Source organism: Dromaius novaehollandiae, chromosome 16 (genome assembly GCF_036370855.1).
Source record: "Dromaius novaehollandiae isolate bDroNov1 chromosome 16, bDroNov1.hap1, whole genome shotgun sequence".
Taxonomy (NCBI): Eukaryota; Metazoa; Chordata; class Aves; order Casuariiformes; family Dromaiidae; genus Dromaius; species Dromaius novaehollandiae.
The window spans coordinates 4,587,225-4,604,766 of NC_088113.1; the positions used below are offsets into that span (position 1 = coordinate 4,587,225).

General features: G+C 53.8%; 1 protein-coding gene across 1 annotated transcript in view; it reads right to left on the bottom strand.

Annotated features, from left to right (window-relative positions):
- LOC112983157 (arf-GAP with SH3 domain, ANK repeat and PH domain-containing protein 2-like) overlaps positions 1 to 17,542 on the bottom strand; it is a 36,777-nt gene that overhangs the window by 2,905 nt on the left and 16,330 nt on the right. Inside the window, exons 9-25 of the mRNA XM_026100069.2 lie at positions 17,423 to 17,509; positions 16,739 to 16,839; positions 15,243 to 15,312; positions 14,668 to 14,755; positions 14,022 to 14,070; positions 13,456 to 13,619; positions 13,011 to 13,144; positions 12,223 to 12,314; positions 10,220 to 10,397; positions 8,164 to 8,249; positions 7,697 to 7,812; positions 5,718 to 5,785; positions 4,895 to 5,002; positions 4,014 to 4,218; positions 3,174 to 3,350; positions 1,395 to 1,540; positions 469 to 591 (exon numbers count right to left, since the gene is read on the bottom strand). Of these exons, the coding sequence (XP_025955854.2) occupies positions 469 to 591; positions 1,395 to 1,540; positions 3,174 to 3,350; positions 4,014 to 4,218; positions 4,895 to 5,002; positions 5,718 to 5,785; positions 7,697 to 7,812; positions 8,164 to 8,249; positions 10,220 to 10,397; positions 12,223 to 12,314; positions 13,011 to 13,144; positions 13,456 to 13,619; positions 14,022 to 14,070; positions 14,668 to 14,755; positions 15,243 to 15,312; positions 16,739 to 16,839; positions 17,423 to 17,509 (1,992 nt within the window). The remainder of the gene's footprint in view (positions 1 to 468; positions 592 to 1,394; positions 1,541 to 3,173; positions 3,351 to 4,013; positions 4,219 to 4,894; positions 5,003 to 5,717; positions 5,786 to 7,696; positions 7,813 to 8,163; positions 8,250 to 10,219; positions 10,398 to 12,222; positions 12,315 to 13,010; positions 13,145 to 13,455; positions 13,620 to 14,021; positions 14,071 to 14,667; positions 14,756 to 15,242; positions 15,313 to 16,738; positions 16,840 to 17,422; positions 17,510 to 17,542) is intronic.

Sequence of the window (17,542 nt, forward strand, 5' to 3'; positions counted from 1 at the left end):
GTGCCCAGCTGTCACTTGCAGCAGAGGATATGACAGTTTTAAGGTCCTTAAGTTTCCTTGCTCCCCTGCTGTTAATGCCAGGGCTGAGGACCTGCCTTCCTTGGAGAGAGCCAAAAATGGATAATAAGTGAGTGGTCTCCAATGCCCCTGAAGAGGGTGGCTGGCTGGGGTGGGCAAGCAAGCTGCCATGGGCGAGGGGAATGGCCAGGCCATGAGCAGTGGGAGGCAAACATAGTGGCATCTGTCCAGACTGCAAAAAAGGGAAAGGGTGCGATGTGGTGTCCACAGAGGGAGCAGGTTGCCCAGGTACAACCAGGAGTTCATGCCAAGAAAAAGATGGAAGATGGAAGGCAGAGTAGGAGATAACAATCAGCGCAGCACATATGAGACAGAGGCAAGAGACAGATGGAAAGAGGAGACAATCAGATGCAAATCCCAGAGCCATTCAGCACATGCAGGTTCACTCACCCACCAGTTGCTGTCCTCCTTTTCAGACACCACAATGATCTCGCCTGCGCAGAAAGTCAGCTCATCTTCACGGTCAGCTTTGCAATCGTAGAGAGCTCGGACCCTGCGGAGCAGCAGTCTGTTCTGCAAGCAGGAGAGAGAACATCATTAAGCTCAATCCCTTCTGCCGTCAGCTTCATCAGAAACAAACTAAAATAGCTTCAGTGTCTTGATCCCAAAGCCCCTGGCAAGGATGAGTGAATAGGAAGGCTAAGGCCAGGGAGCTTTACTGTGTGAAGGGAAGAGAGAGGCAGTGCTTCCCAGGCACTTCCTGGGAATTTGAGTGGGACAGGGATCCAGAAGAGATCTCCCTCTGCTGCAACATCCTTCTAGAGGCATCTGTCCCTCTCCCCCAGGACTGGAGCATTTGCGGTTGTACTATGTGGGCCCTGGTTCCCTCGCAGCAGCTCTATTTGAAGATAGGGGGTGCTGCTAAGCTCAACCCCAAGACCAGGTAACCCAAACAAGCTCCCCCTTACAATTGGGCTTTGCATCATGGCGTTTGCAGGGAGAAGGGTGTCACCTGGATCACAGAGAGGCAAAGCCAATGTGGACATCACACCTTCCTCCAAGTCCAAAAGCACACCTGACTTGCCAGCAACCTGAAATCATCCACATGTCTTTTCTCTGAAAAGCCTGTGGGATTTTGGCTAGTAGTAAATAACAGGAATCTCCATAGGTCCAGCATTCATTAGGAGCACCTAGTCATTTCTGTGCATAGCATTCCCAGCACCTAGTAAAGACCTGTCAATGCTGGGGAGTCATGGGAGAAGTGGTGGGAAGAGAGTTTACTAGGTCAGACTCCAGCTCAGTTCAAAGACAAAAGGTGATAAATCTGGGCAAATGCGGGAGCTGAACTAAGCTGACCCTGGCCGCTGATCACCTACCAGACTGCTCCTCCGAGGAAGAGGAGGTGGAGCATCCTCAGCATGGACAGAACATGGATCTGGCTCCTGGAGGGGCTGGTGTGGGTCAGGTTGTCCCACTTTTCTAGGGCCAGACATATGGAAGGAGCCTGTTGCCTTCAGGGCACCTAGGACATAAGCAGGCCAGTCATCTCCTCCCACCTTTCATCACAGGATGGACAATAGCAACCACCACTCTGGCACCACCATGCAGCATGGTCCTGCTCCATGGCACAGCATGGGCAACAAGCACCCTTATCAGAGCAGGAGCTGGAAAGCAAGAATGGAGCAGTGGGACTGGGGATGGGGCAGAGAGGGGCAGCAGGGTAAGAGGATGTGGTGAGGAAGCAGAAGGAATAAGAGCGGAGGTTAGGGTGAGACAAGCATTACCAGGCAGGGCCATCTGGCCTGAGACATGGGGCCTGAGGGGCCCCATGTGGTGGACAAAAGGAAAGGCTGTGCAGTGTGTGTCCTTACCTTGCTGGGCTGCATCTGGTAAAGCGGGCAGGCCCATGGGCTGGCATGAGCTAGTGCTAAGGGCAAAATGCAGAGGAGCTTTAGCAGCAGCAGCAAAGCTGGAAAGGCAAGCGGGGTGGCTGTTCTGGCTCTCAAGGGAACTGGCACGCTGCTGGCTGGGTGTGCAGGGGGACTGCTCCCGGAGCAGCGTAAGGAAGCAGCTGTGCTGGGAGCTGGGCTGCACAGCTCCAAGGTGCCCTGAGAGCTGCCAGCACCAGGGGAAGGGGGTGGCTGCTGTGGGATGAGTGCTTGGCACTCTCTGCCCCCAGCACTCCCCCTGTGGCTGAGCTCTGCTGGGAAGAGGCTGTTTCCCAGAGGAGAGGGCCGGGCACCTGGGGACTCCAGCAGGCCAGGACCTGGGGTGCCCCGAGCTGCGCCTGACAGTGCTCAGCCACCTTATTGAAGAGCTCGCATTTTGAGAGCCACTGCCTCAGCCCCCAACCTGCCACCCTGCCTGGGGTGCAGAGAGAGGGTTTTTCTCTGCCATGGGCACCTATTAAAACAAATCCACTGGCTGAAAGATGGGGACAGGGTCATTCGCTTCTCCAGATTCAGCATCTCCAACAGCCCTGTGATCGTAGAAGAGCCTGGCTCCCACCTAACTTCCTGGGTGCAGGGAGCCCCCCTTGTGTCTCAGCTGTCAGCACACAATTCAGTGCTACTTCACACTGTTCTCCCAACCCAGAGTCCAAGCAAGAGGCCTCACAGGCCTAATCCATGAACAAGGCCCTCAGGCCTTGCAGCAGCAGTGAAAATTACCTCCGACTTCTGGAGAACCTTCCCCCACCAAAGAACCCACAGGCAAGAAAAATCCAGCCTCTAAATGGGAAAAAAATGAACCACTGACATATTGAAAAGATCCTATATTGCCAGAGCCCTCTGGAAGCAGCCAACTGGTCCTTTAGTCTTGAGCAAAAAGCCCAGTGCAGCATTCCCCCACTGGCCCAGCCTAGTGCACAGCTCACCCTGAAGCACAGGGTGGCTCGGGTTTGGCCTCTAGCCCTCTTCACCTGCAGCTGAGCTAGGAGCCAGGGTACCAGTCTGTCCCTGGCCTGGACCTCCATCCTTAGGAGACTTCAAGGCTCAGCTAGACAAAGCCACAACCAACCTGAACCAGTGTGGGTGATTGCCCCATTCTGAGTGGGTGATGGAATGGAGACCTCCAGAGGGCCCTTCCCACCAGCAAGGCCAATCCCCAAGGCACGGTGTGGCTCTTTGCTCTTCCTGAGCCAATTCTTTCATTACCTGAAATCAGGTTGACTTGGCTGGGCTGCTCAGGGCTAAGCGGTACCCAAGGCACTGGTTCAGAGGATGTGCGCTTGTGCTTGGTGCTCAGAGAGAGAGGTGGGATCTTCCCAGTTTTTGTGTCCTCAGTAAAGACAGATGTGCTGGTAAGCAGGGGTGGATGGGCCTCCTGGGGAGCTAAACACAGAGCAGGAACAAATCATGAGTCGAAAGCAAGCTGACACTGAGCAAGGCTCCTGGGAGTGAAGCTCCAGGCAGAAATCAGCAGATACATTGACAGTGATATTCATTTCTCTGCTTGCAGGTCTGACTTGAGAAATGCATCATGGAAACACAACTGGGGCAGATGGAGGGGAAGTCAGGCAGGACTTGGCAAGTCTCCTGGAAAGCAGGATGCCTGGGCTCATCAGAGAAAGCCTGGGCAAGGACAGCAGGAGGGAATCTTGCTAAGGACCAGAACTGCAATGTTGCTGCTTCTACTAGTAGCTTTGTATTGCCAATCCTGTCTCTAAACATCTGCCCCTCAGCCTTTCCCAGTAACAGCAAAGTTCGGGAGGATGCAGTGTGCATCCTAAGAGCACCAGAGGGTGAGCGTGCTCCATGCTGGTCTGCAAAGACCCACATGGGAATCAGTGCTGGGAAAGACCAGCCAATACCAACTAGCCTTCCTCCCGCAAGGAGCAGAGAACAGAATGGCACCTTATGGCACAGGACAACCCCTCACACATCATCAGGAGCCCAGCTGCAGCCGAAATGATCTTGATCTGATGCAGCCATGCTGCACGGGCTCCAGGTCCTGACCCTGCCAGCCCATGAAAGCTTCCCACATCATTATCTTACCAGGGCTTGTCCACTGGGGTGGGAGGGGAGGTGGGTAGGAGGGGGCTGGTGGTATGTCCAGGCTGTGGAGGTGGGTCGGTGACATACAGGTGTCTGGCCACTTCCCGTGGGGCACTGCCCCTGCTGCCTGTTGCTTGGAGGCAGAAGCAGGTGGATGGTAGCAGCTCTGAGGGCGCACAGCACGTTCTTTCTTCAGAGAACCCAGCTGGGAAACAGATACTGCATGTTAAATGGAGAACACAGAAGGAGAGAAAGGCTAGGGTGATCAGCAAATACAAGAGTCTTTGACCACTCCAGAGTGATGAGAACAGGAGGCAGCAGTGATACACATGGCCCTTAGCCCCTCTCCAGGGCTACAGGCCATGCTTGCTGCACGGGGCTGGCAGGGAGACAGAATGTAACAGCAGTGTGGCACTGCCATCACAGGACAGCTGGGACCACCAGTGCAGGCCACCGAAGCTGCCTGGGGCTGTGGGACAGTGACAGACCTGGCTCCTGATCATCTTGAACCACCCCCAACACCACAAGGCCTGGGCCCTGGGCACAGGCCTCGGAAGACAGCAGGACAGATTCGAACAGCCCCCACAACAAGGAGGCAGAGGACAGACAAGGGCCTGGGTGGCAGAGCCAAACTCTCACTCCAAGACAGGAGTAAGTTCACTTGAGGAAAAAAAAAAAAAAGGACTCTTGTTTTCCTCATTTACAGGGAAACACTCAGTGGACAGTTTCACAAGGAACAGCATTACCGGGTAAGACGACAAGAGTCCATCTGAGGTGAGCAGCTGCGAGCAGAGAGTGGCTCAGTGTCAGACAAGAGGCACATCCTCCAAGGCCCACGCCAGGCTGTACCTGCCTTGCCTGGGCACACGGAGGGACCTCACCTTCTCATCCAGGTCTTCGTCACTCTCATATATGTCATCTTGGCCCAGCCACCACTCGTACTCCACGTGGACGTGCTGGTTGAACTGATTGTTTTGGGCCTGCAGCAGCTGAGACACAGAGGAGCTCCCTGAGGACCCAGCCCTTTCTTACCCCCAGCTGGCACCCAAGGCCACAGCTGCCCACAGCTCCAACCATTCAGTTGTCAGAGAAACATCTGCAAGCTGCAAGCAATATTTCCTGCCTGGAAAGCAGGAAGCACATGGTTTTTGCAAAGATCTCCAAATACACAGTTCAGGGTGTGGCAGAAATGAGACTTGTGTAGCCAGCAGGTCTGTTTTCTTGGACTGCACAAGTAGATGCTTTCTCTCTCCCCTCACAGCACAGCATGACCTCTAGACTGCTCTGGTCTGTTCTATCCCAAACTGTCCTGCTCTGAGGGATCCCAAAACTGCTGGGCCATCTCCTCCCTAAGCCCCCACTGACTCCTCCTCCACATCCCACACAGACAACAGAGGTGCTGAGGGGCAGACTCACTTGTCTGTGCAGTCTCCAGCTGCCAAGCAGGGCCACAAGACTGCAGCGGGCCGAGGCAGTGCTGCCTGCACGGTGGGAAGCCGCACGGTCCCCCCTTGGCTCAGCTCCCTCCCTCATAGCGGGAAGCCGTACAGTGTCCCCCCGTCCCCCCCGCCTCAGCGCTCTCCCTCACAGCCGAACGCAGCCCTGCACTGGCGTTGACCTGACAGGTCCACAAGTCCTGCCAACACTTCACGCCGTGCCGCTGGGATGTCCTGAAAGCAGAGGGAGTGAGACACGATTTCTTACCAGTTCTTCACACAGGGGATGTCTCATCCTCCTGGCAACATCCAGGGCCGTCTCGCCTGCTTCGTTAGCTGTGGGAAAAAGTGGTAGTCATGAACTCTATGAGCCCTCTCTGTGCTTTACTAAGCAAAGAATAATGCTGTTTATAGGGACCCTATGCAAAACCTGCCTATACGTCTCTGGAGACTGTAGAGAATTGCAATAAAAATGTTAAGGTTCATGTGAAAGGAGGAGTGGGAATGCCTGGTGTGGGAGGACCAAGAGGAAGAAAGGGCAGAAGAAGGGCTGTGAGGGAGGCACATTTTGATGGCACCAAGGTTAACAGGTCATTCACACCCTGACATATCTACATGCGGCTTCTCAGGACACACAGCTCTGGGCAAAGAGGAACCAGCTTAAAAGAAGGGACAGCCTAAAAGAGGACAGGAGCAATGAGACACCCAGATAAGGAGAGAAAGGACAGTGAGTAAATCCTGGTGACTTGCAGAGACGGGACAGGATAGAGAGACAAAGGATCACAGTCACCGCCAGAGCCTAAAGGGTACAAAGGCAGATGCAGAGCCAACCATCCCCTCCTATGAGGGCTCAGGTTGAGATCTGCTACGTTGTTGCTATACTTTTGCAACCTCGTTTCCTACCAGGCCCTCCCTGTGAAGCCTGGTAGGCCCCAGGCAGGCTGGGGAGAGGGGGCAGCTCAGGGGACTCCGGGGAAGGGAGGGGGCAGGTGGCTGGAGGACACGTTCCTGCCCCCAGGGAATCGGTGTCCAAGGGTCTGCAGGGCATCCCAGACTGGTGCAGGGTCCATGCTAGGGACTCCAGAAGCTTGAGGTAGTGGGGGGAGTCAGCAGAGATGGGGCAGGTGCCACTGCGCCTGGCGTGCCTTGGGCCATGGGAAGTTTGGCTGCTGAATCACTGTGCGACTGCGGGAGGTGCGTACAGCTCCCTGCCACCCTGCAGCATCTCCTCTGTTCTCCTAGGTGTTGACACTGCACCGTCCTCTGCAGCGTGAAACAAGGGGGGGAGAAGCATCAAAGGAGTAACTCAGTGTACCTACAAACTCAGCTGATACCTAAGGATGATGAGATTTGTGATCTCCCATTTCAACAAGGATTCCAGTTTTAAAGCTCAATTCAATGTTTTGAAGAGGAGATAGGGATTCACGTGCAGTATAAATGACCAGATCTGTAATCTGGATTCCTGAGCACCATTATATGCTCAGTTTCTGAACCAGCATTTTGGCAAACCTATCCATTCCCCAGCATTTCAGCTTTGGCTTTGAAAATAAAACCCAAGTCTGTCACAGTTTCTGCTGTGCATGCGCTGAGTGTGGAAGAGCAGCTCGGACCACTTTTCTCTTGCTCTTCTAGCTCTGGGAGCACACCCCAGCATAAACCCCTGCTCAGGAGAGCTCAGGCTGCAGAGAGCAAGGAAATAACCTCAGAGCTGCCAGCTACAGGCAGGCCTTTGGCTTTCCACTTGAGAAAGGGAGAAGTGAACTGGGGCAGAGGAAAGAGTTCCCTGAAGACAGGCAGTCCTTGGGGTGTCACTGGTCCCTCTCTGAGGAGCAGAGGGGATGCAGCCCCAGCTCTGAGCTGGAGAGCAGAGCCTGCAATTCTGTCCCAGACTGCCAAGGGCAGGAACCTTGGTCAGCCCGTCTCAGGGAGGGTACCGTGCATGCCAAGAGGCAGGCCTGACTGGCTTGTGGGTGTGTGGGTGCCCCTGAACACGGAGAGCAAACCCAGAGCAGTGTCAGAGGGAAGAGTGTGACACCTGATTGGACATGATAAGAGGCCTCATTCAAGGGCAGGGTCCCCACCAAAAGCTGTTATTAGTCTGGTTCTCCAGAGTCTCTCTGGAAGTCACCACTCTCCAGCAGCAAACAAGCATTGTTGAGTAGTTTAACAAGGCTCAGGGTGGTGTTTCCAGAAAGGGGTTGAGAAGGCACCACCTGCATGCAGGTGGGGGTTTCCCCAGCCACTTACTGATGGCAATGCTGGTTTTGGCCTTCAGTAGTAGCTTGACACAGTCGGGTTTGTTGTGAGAGCAGCAGTAGTGAAGCGGCGTGTTCCCCTTTGCTGTCTGCTTTGCCAGGCTCCCGCTGCAGCAGAGGATGAGTAGTCTCAGTGTGTCTAGGAAGAACAGCTTACCCAAGCACAGCAAACACCGCTTGGTGTTTGCACATGTGTGTTTCTTCCCACCTCATCTGGAGAGGGCTAGAGGATCATCACCACTGCCACACCTCAACAAAGACCCAGAGGAGATGATGGAACCTAAGGACCCTCTGATCTAGGGATAGTCATCCCAAGTCCAGCCCAAGGCATGTTTGTCAGGATGCCTGCCCCAGTGCTTTTTCTCTGGGAGCATGTAGAAGAAATCTCCAAAACAATCAGTATTGCACCTTTCACTAGCACTGGCTTCATGACAGCCTGACCAGGTGTCAAGAGCTTACCTGTTCTGCACAAGAAAATCAACGATATGCAAAGAGGTTCGATCAGACAACAGCACTGCCAGGTGGAGAATGGTCTCCCCAGGTTCCTGAAAACAAGAAAAATACAGCAAGCAACAGGATGAGACTGTGTCAGCCAGCATCTCCATTGCAAACAGAGCTCTGTCCTTCCTGTGCTTTAGGAACTGCATGATCCCAGGAGGAGCAGCTATGATGCTAGAGGAGTTCTGAGGACTTCCTAGGGCCAGCATCCAACCTACCAGACACTCTGCAAACATGAGAGATACTGGCTGCTGGTTTACCCTAGGAACTTCTCATGAAGAGTTAGTCAAAGGCTTTTGGAAAGTCTGTGAGCATGTGCAATTCAGTATTAAGCAGATGTCACAGGCAGGAGTAGGAGCTGCTTGCTTACAGAAACGAAAAGTTAAATCAGCCAGTTCCCCCATCTGCATTGGTGTCTTTACACATTTTACATCCCCAACAGCCTCCAACAGATGAACAGAAACAGGTTTGACGGTGTCTTTTCAGAGCCACATCCAGCAAGGTCAACTAGAACTCCAGTGCTGTCTTAACATGAGGTAGATCCATGGGTCACTTCTCCAGGAAACTTTCTCTAATCATACTCTCCTCATCCTCCCTTATATCCTTTTAAAGCAACTGACACCTTTTTATTAGGGGCTGAGCCACTTATTTTCTTAACATCTGCCCTTTTGCTGGCACTTTTTGTTTTCATTTCTGATGGCTTCATGAAGAAGGACTAACCATCCCCTTTTCACATGTAGAAACTGAGGCAACCAAAGGTGATTTTCCCCACATCATCAGCAGAACTTGGCTGAGTTCGTGGTTTCATTGGCTGCCACTGAGTGCCCCAGGATGTGCAACAGCTGCTCTCTGCAGAGCTGCTTCTCGCTTGCCAGTTTGTCCCAGGACCTCCAGTTCTGAAAGTATTTCTCCGCATTTTGCTCCTTCAGTTTTTCTCTGGGCAACACCCACAAGCTTCCCATACAGGCAGAGAGCAAACACCTCCAAGGTTAGGGCTGCGCTTACAGCAAGGATTTACACTTCAGTTTCAGACAAAAAAATGCTATTCTGAATTTTCAACCTACAATTTCCAAGTAAGACTTGGACATTTTGAGGGTCTGAAATCTGTTCAGAAGTTTACAAGCAACAGTTGGTTATGAATTTGCCTTTAAAAACTCTTGGGTTTCTGGTTATGACTTTTGGCCTGCAGCATGTAGACAGTGGGGAGGGCTCTGTCGACACAGGCAGTTCAGTAGGTTAAAACACTATCATGTGTTGTGACGTTACTTACCCCCCCCCCTCAAATCTACCTGTTACTCTCAGACCACAGAAAGCACCATTTTCCCTGGCAAACTCTGTTCCCTCATGGGCACAGGGACCTTTGTGGACAGGTTGGAGAGAACAGAGCAAAGCTGTTTCTCATATGGACCCACGGGACTGCCTGGTGTCTGCAAGGGGGACAACAGGATCCCAGGGAGAGGGGGGCTAAGGAGGACACTGCTGAGGCACGGACAGTAGGTAGGCAGGCTCATCAAGGGCAGGGTCCCTATCACATTCGTCTTTGCTTTAAGCAAGCAAAGGATGGTTTTAATATTGCCTGGATGATTCAGCAGTCAATAGAATTACTGTCTGGATGCTGCATGCTGGCATCCCTCCCAGCAGCAGCTGTGCCACAGTATGTGTCCAGCTCCCCAGGAGAAAAGTCTAATTGCCTGCCTACCCTGTCAAAGCTGCTGCAGAAGCAAGATGAAACCGATGGTGAAGCACCTGCCAGCCCACCAAAACACCCTTTTCCAGGTGGTACCTGCCAGCTAGAGCTGGGAATAGGAGGGCAGAGGTGCTGGGTGCTCTGACCATGGGTCCTGGGAATTCAGCCTCCCCTGGAGTCAGGGATCCCCTCAGCGGAGCAGGACTGTTTTTCTGCTCCCTGTGAGCACCTCCTTTTTGGATGCCTCTAGTTTCCAGCAATACCCCCATCTGGTGATGGTACCAGGACTGCTCCTGTGCCCTCTGTTGCACTAGAGAGGGGGAGCCGTACCTGCAGAGGTGCCAGCACAGGCTTGCTCAAATCCACATTCTCAGCATAAGCTTGGAGCAAAGAAAATATGTCCTTGTACATGACGGCATCTGGGAGGCCTGGATGGTGAGCAGCAGGGCTCCTCTTTGCATATTTCTTTTCGACGTATTTAGAAATGATGAAATTTTTCCGAAAGGCCCTGGCAGAGACCAAAAGAACAAAAGTTAGGACCCACACAGAGACTGAGCAAGCATCTAGTGGCACAGTGACTCCTCCTCCTCTTCTACTGCCCCAGCTACTTCCCCTCTCTCTCCTTGAGACCTGCTAGGCAGTTTCACACCTTTCCTGTCTCTCTTCTGTTCCCCAGACTCCTCTATAGCAGCATTCATAACTTTTGAAACACTGTGGTTTTCTTAAAGCTTCTTCTCCTGGAGTTACGTAATTAAATGAGACCTTGAGTTGCATATATTTTAAGTGTGCATGTCTGCAGTGCTGGGTCAGGGGGACTTCTGCACGCGCCTCCCCATCGCGGGAAGGAAGAACCGCCTCCTCCTGTTTGCTTTGAGTGGGGCTCCTACCACCTTCATCCGATGCCCCAAGTTCTCGAGCTAGGAGGGACAGGGAACAGTTGGTGCCTCTCCTCCTCTCTCGACCTCTCATGACTCTTCAGACCTCCCACCATCATCTTTGCCAGGCTGAAGAGCCCTGACCCCTGCAGTCGTTGCTTGTGTGGGAGCCATTTCACACCTCGGGCTCTGCTCCTTACTCTTCCCCATGCCTCTCCCTGCCTGCTAGGGCTCTCTGCCATGAGGGCGGACTCAGGGGGTGGGTGCGCTGGGGATTTATGCACTGGCCTGGTGATGTTTTCTGATCTCTTCTCACTTCCTTTCCTCCCCAGTCCTGACCTGTCCTCTACCTTTCCATCCTTTGCCTCTGCCCTCAAAGTTCATGTGTTGGACTCAGCTGACTGCACAGTGAGAACTAAGGGAAGAAGTGGAAATAACGAGGCATGAGAAGCACCACATGGCACGGACCAGAAAAGAATGATCAAGGAAAGGGAACAGCTTCTAGACAAGGAATGACTTCGTAAGCTGGGAACCTCCAGCTGGAGAAGAGAAGAATTCAAGAAAAGCAGAAGCAGTGACCTGCTGGAGGATCTGTGGGGCAGATGCCCAGGGTATATAAAGGAACGCTCCAAGCAGAAAAGGCTGCCACAAAAGAATTGCTTCCCCAAGAGCTCTGTTGCACCCCAGCTTTGCAGTGCTAAGCCCCAGAGAAGCCCAGAGTTATTCCTGGGACCAACTATGCCATCCAAGATCTCACCCATCCTCTGCAGAGCCTAGAGGCTGGAGCACTTTCCAGGATGAAGAGGGCTTTGTGGCCTGCATCCACAGTGAATGTACCAAGCGATAGGTCCCCACACACTCAGTGAAAGAAGCTGGCACCTAACACAGACTGGAAGTCTTCAGAGACTGCTCTCTTTCTGCACTTATACCACAAGTAACTTGGCCACACGTTACGATGCCCACAAGCCTCTTGTTTTCTCTTTCCTTTTGCTAGATGCCTACAGTAAACCCACCGAATCTGGACCCCAGCCACTGGACACTGTGAACTGCTCTGCACCAATTCATTCTCCTCCATCCCACTGCATCACTCTGTCCTTCCCTGCCTGGCTAACGTGTGCAGCCAGGGTCATCCTGCTTGGCAGTTCCATTTCTTTTTTGTTTCTCTTCATGCCTTTCCCCTTCTAGTGCTGTTTCCTTGATCCCTGTCTTGACCTTGAAGCCACCTCTTGCACCATCCTGCTGGGTCTTCCTTGCCCCTCCACTCTCCTTTATCAGACCTTTCCTGCTGGGCTTGATGAAATTGCTTCTAAACAGAAGTTACCATCTGGGCAGGGAGATTAGGCAGCAACCATGTGCCTGGTTATCATGGGGAACTAATAGACCCATGAAGCATGTGCACACAGACAAGGGCCCTGTACCTAATCTCCCACAAACAACAGCTCTTGCAGCGCAACTTACATATCGCTGCGCTCTGTGGGTTTCGTTGAAGCGCTGGGGATATTTGCTTCCATGATGATATTGAAGCCGGAGTTGCCAATATTCCTTGCCAGCTGCAAAACAACCAAGCTAGAGGTGCCATAGGACATGCAGCACTACATGCTTGGCAGCAGGAGAGGGAGCTCACAGTGAGAGACCCTGACCTTCAGCTCTTTATTTTCATCTGGACAACGTGTCAAGGGGCAGTGAATGGCTCCCAGGATGAGTATGCCCAATGGCACATATGGTGAGATCTGTCAACCCCAGCAGTATAACCCCAGAGCCAGGTCCTGGGCTCATATCCAGGCAAGCAATGATCATTGCCACTCTCATTCCTTGACCTGACACCTACCAGCTGCTAGCAGCTCCCCAGCCAGCCCTCATCGCAGACCTACCTACAGCCATGTCATTCATGAGCACCTAGGCTATCAGGGCCCTTTGTAAATCCTCCCTTCCCTTGCCCTTCCCACACTCTGCTCTACCCCAGTTTGGGCTTGGACTTGCCCTTCAGCTCCCCTCCATGAGATGCCATAGCTGGGGGAAGGGACTGAGTGTGGGGGATGGATGACCCAGGAAAGGTGAAATGGCACCCTCCTCTTCTCTTTGAAGATGACACTTCCTGACACAATAACCGCTAACCCCCCAGGTTAACAGCTGAGGATGGGCTCGTTTCACAGGGGAAAAATGCAGCAAATTCACTTCCTGGATTCAGGGGGGCCACAGGAGGGGGGAAGGCATAGGGACAGAGCATATTTCTGGCAGCATCCTACCAGCAATTCAGAGGTTGCTAGCTTGTCCAGAGACAGTGACTGGATGCGGGAAAGATGCACACCCATCTCTCTGTGAATCCCAGAGCACTCGATGCAGATGAGGATGCCCAAGTTAATGGAGAGCCAAGTGGGATCTGTAGAGATAACACTGCTAGGCTGGTGTGCATCTCCTGCCTCTCCCACCCGCCGGCCCTCCCGGCAGCCTCAGGGTACTGGGGCACAAGGCACACGTGTGCAGCAGGACTGCTTTTGGTACCAAACTGGCAACAAAGAGCTGTGGGAGCACGATGGCAAAGGGCAAGGCCCCAGACCCGTGGGTCTCTACAGGCTGGGCTGTGACAGAGCTGGATGCTGCAGAGGGAAGAGCAGAGCTCTGCCTGACCCCAGGCAGAGGAAACATAGGCAGCCTGTGCAATGGCCACCACAGTCCTGGGCTGGCTCTCACCTGGCGCTGAGCAGTCACAGCACTCTCTGTTCCCGGGCATGCATTTAACCTCCTCAATGATGGCCCGGGTCAGCTCCTCCCTGCTGCTCTCCCCACCGCCTTGTGCCTTGCTGAAGGCCACGTTCAGCGCCTCCTCCTTACTGTTGCTGAGGACGGACACCCAGCTGCATGGGCAGAAAGCTGCTCTTAGGAATGGGTCCCTGCACCGACATGCTCAGGCTACAGGGAGCTGAGCAAGGAGGGCAGCAGGGCTCATCCCACTGTTGCACAGCCAGGCCAGGCACTGCCAGGAAGGGTGGAAGCCCACAGAGCCCAAAAACCACTGAACAGAAAGCTCCTGAAGGTGAATCCAGCAGCAAATTGGGTGCCAAAGGCCTCAGCTGGGCCCTGTGCCCTGCTTGCAAGCTGACCAGCCAGTCAGAGTGACCGGGACACAGTGAGGATGGGAAGGGCATCAAACAAGGGGCAGTGGGGTGCTGCTTCATTAGCCAAAGAGCTGGCTCCTCATCAGCAGCCAGAGGAGCACTTTTTGTCCCCAGTGAGCCTTCTTTGCCTGAAGTACTTACGCAACACATTCCTGTTCATCCTCTGCCAGGAAGCGGTACGTGCGGTTATCTGAAACACATAGAGCCATTTTCCTTTAGGTCTTGGAGAACCCAGGTCCAAAAGGGCTTGATTTGAGAGAGTAGGACAGGGCTGCCTGGAAGGACTGCAGAGAGCTATCCACCCCGCACTTCCATCTCACCCAGCAGGCTCACTGCAGGACAAGCCTGAGCTGGGCTCAGCAAGGCCAGGTGCAGGGAACAGAAAGCTCCAGCCCAGGCACCTAGGGTGACCACTGCCTATAATTCTGCTGGTCCCAGTCCCTCCATGGTGCACCCCGGGCAAAGGGACCTGTTCCTGTATCAGGAGAGAGGGACACTCATGTTAGCTAAGCGGCTGCCCAGGAGCTATGCTTGCATGGTCCACGTGTACCCCCCCACGATGCTGTCCTGCCCTGTGGCAGTGCTGTCCATCTCACATCTGGCATGTGCACTGCTGCTTCTGAGCAGAGCTGCCTCTCAACACAATTTCCCAGGGAAAACCTCCTAGCTGGCTCAGAGCTGCAGAACTTCACCTCACCTCGGCCTACACCTCTGAACACAAATTGCTGCCACTTCTCTGGACTCATCCCAGAGGCAGAAGAGGTGCGGAAGAGGCATCAGGACTCACGTGAAACCAGATCAAAGCATTTCCTGTCATCCACACTCGGCTTCACCTGGCATGTCAGTAAATTCAGCTTGGCTGGTGGGCGGTTGAGCTGTGAGAGGAAGGAAGAAGACTCAGTGCTCCCAGCACCACAGGGCTGCAGCCTAGCAGTAACTATCACCGCCTGGCTCTGCAGTGACTCAGATTGCTGCACAAGTGGAAGAGCAGTGAATCTCTCTTGTGCCCAGCACCTCATCCTTGGCTCCGCTCTCAAGAGCAATACAACAAATAGTAATGCCAACCTTTCCTTACTGGACTGCCACCCCATGCTTGGAGCACCCAGTCCCCAGGCTCACACTCCTGCATGTACAGAGGCAGGAAAGGCCCTCCTGTGTTTGTCTAAAACTCTCTCAGGTCCCAGGGACTTAGGTCTTAGTGGAAAGATCCCCACTGATGCTACGTTGGGGCAGCCCAGCGTGGCAAGCACCAAGAGCTCTGCCAGGCTCCTAGCAAGCCACCGGCATGCTGTGAGGCTGCTGCAGTGGTGGGCAGCAGCTCCAAGGCAGCAGCAGCATAGGGTTGGAAAGAGTGGTTCCTACCGTGCTGTGAGAGATAGTCAGGTAGCCATTGCTGATGGTGCATTTCCTCTTCTGCCAGACTTTTCTCAACCTGGAAATGAACAAAGGATGAATTTAGAGGACCCACATGGAATCCCACCATGCAGAGGAGCAGACCATGCCGTACAGCCCTGTGCAGCATCAGTGAGCACAAGAGCCATGCAAGGGACAGCGCGAGGCCACAGCTCCTCATCAGACATGCTTGCTGCGCTGCCACAGATGGGGTCTGTCACTCTGGGTCTGCTTTGAGCTGAGAAGATCCTGGCATATGGCAAAGGGCATAAGGAGACACTTGCACAGATGGGCAGCACAGCTGCTGTGGAGGTGATACAAGCACACAGCATCCCTCAGAGGAGTAGGCTCTGCTAGCAGAACACACAGCTCACCCTGGGCTTGCCAGGAGTCCTCTGCAAACACCAATGACCATTACATCCAAACTGCTACACGCTGGGCTGCCCAGGCTGGCTTCTCTGGGATTGTCACTCTGGGCAGACCAAAATACAGGGAAGAGTTTGAAAAGATACACTTGAAAGGGGGAAGACACTGAACTTTAATCTGAGGTGAACACGATTCATAAACCCAGTTCATTACTTTCTGTCCAGTTTCAGGTCTTTTAGGGCCTTTCCTGGTCCTTCCCACATGCGCAAATGTCCCAGTGCAGGGCCCTGCAATTCCCTGCCACCTTGCTTCCACTCATTGGGAGAACATCCTCTCTCCAAAAGCAGCAGAGCAGTTTCCAGCAGCTCACGATACAGCTCTTGGGAAATGAGCACAGGACAGGCAGTGCTACAGGTAGTCCAAAGGAGTGTGACAGGAACCCAGCCTCTCTGCTGGCTCCCTCTCCCCTCTGGCCCATGATATCATCTCAAAAGAAACACTGACTCACACTGTGTCTAATCCACCCCACATTTCCGCTCTTGCCCCTAATTCTCACTGTGCAGACAGCTGAGCCCAACACATGAACTTTGAGGGCAGAGGCAAAGGATGGAAAGGTAGAGGACAGGTCAGGACTGGGGAGGAAAGGAAGTGAGAAGAGATCAGAAAACATCACCAGGCCAGTGCATAAATCCCCAGCGCACCCACCCCCTGAGTCCGCCCTCATGGCAGAGAGCCCTAGCAGGCAGGGAGAGGCAGGGGGAAGAGTAAGGAGCAGAGCCCGAGGTGTGAAATGGCTCCCACACAAGCAACGACTGCAGGGGTCAGGGCTCTTCAGCCTGGCAAAGATGATGGTGGGAGGTCTGAAGAGTCATGAGAGGTCGAGAGAGGAGGAGAGGCACCAACTGTTCCCTGTCCCTCCCAGCTCGAGAACTTGGGGCATCGGATGAAGGTGGTAGGAGCCCCACTCAAAGCAAACAGGAGGAGGCGGTTCTTCCTTCCCGCGATGGGGAGGCGCGTGCAGAAGTCAGGCCAGGTTTGTGGCTCAGCCATTCTACCTGCTCAAAGGAACATTGAAAGGGGCACACAGCATCCTAACTTACCCATCACTTTTCTTAAAGAGGGTCCCTGATTTCTCTGTGCCGTACTGCTTGTTCCCTTGCAGCTGGTGCATGTTGTACCCTGCCTGTTTGCTCCCAGAATCCTGGCAGAAGAAGAGAAAAAGCAGCAAGTCCCTATCCCATCCCCACCACTGCCCCTGGGCAGAGAGGCAAAGACAGGGGCAGGGCTGCCGCCACTGTGCTGCAGATGAGAGATGTCAGCTCTGTCCCCCTGCTCCCTCCTTGCCTTACGCCATCCCCTCTCAGGGGATCACTTCACTGGTACCTTGGCAGTCTGGGTGTCTCCCAGGGATGTGGCAACCAGGCCTGCGCATGTCTGGGATATGCTGCCAGGGTGACACAAGGAGGCAGCTGCTCTGATAGAGCTGCTTTGGGACAGAGATTGCCTAGAGCAGGAGGGAGGGAGTAACCAGATAATACCCAGCTACAGGCACCCCAGGAGCATGCTAGCCTGATGGCTACACCTGCCCCACCACTCCCAGTCGGGAGCATGCCCTTGCGGGACTGCCAGGGACCCTGTGCCTCTCCCATAGCTGAGTAGAAACCCCACAGCTTCCTACACCAGGGGACAGCGCAGGGACTAGATAAGTTACTGCTGTGTCCTGCCCTTAAGGGCACTGCAGTGCAACTGTCTCAAGTCCCCTTGGAAGAAGGATCAGACTTTACCTCTTTCTGCTCCAGCTGCAATGCCGTTTTCAGCTGATCTCGAAGGGAGCACAGCTGCTTCTTCTCCTCATCCTGCCCAATCTTCATCTGAAAGGTGCCAGAGCACAGTAAGCCCCTCGC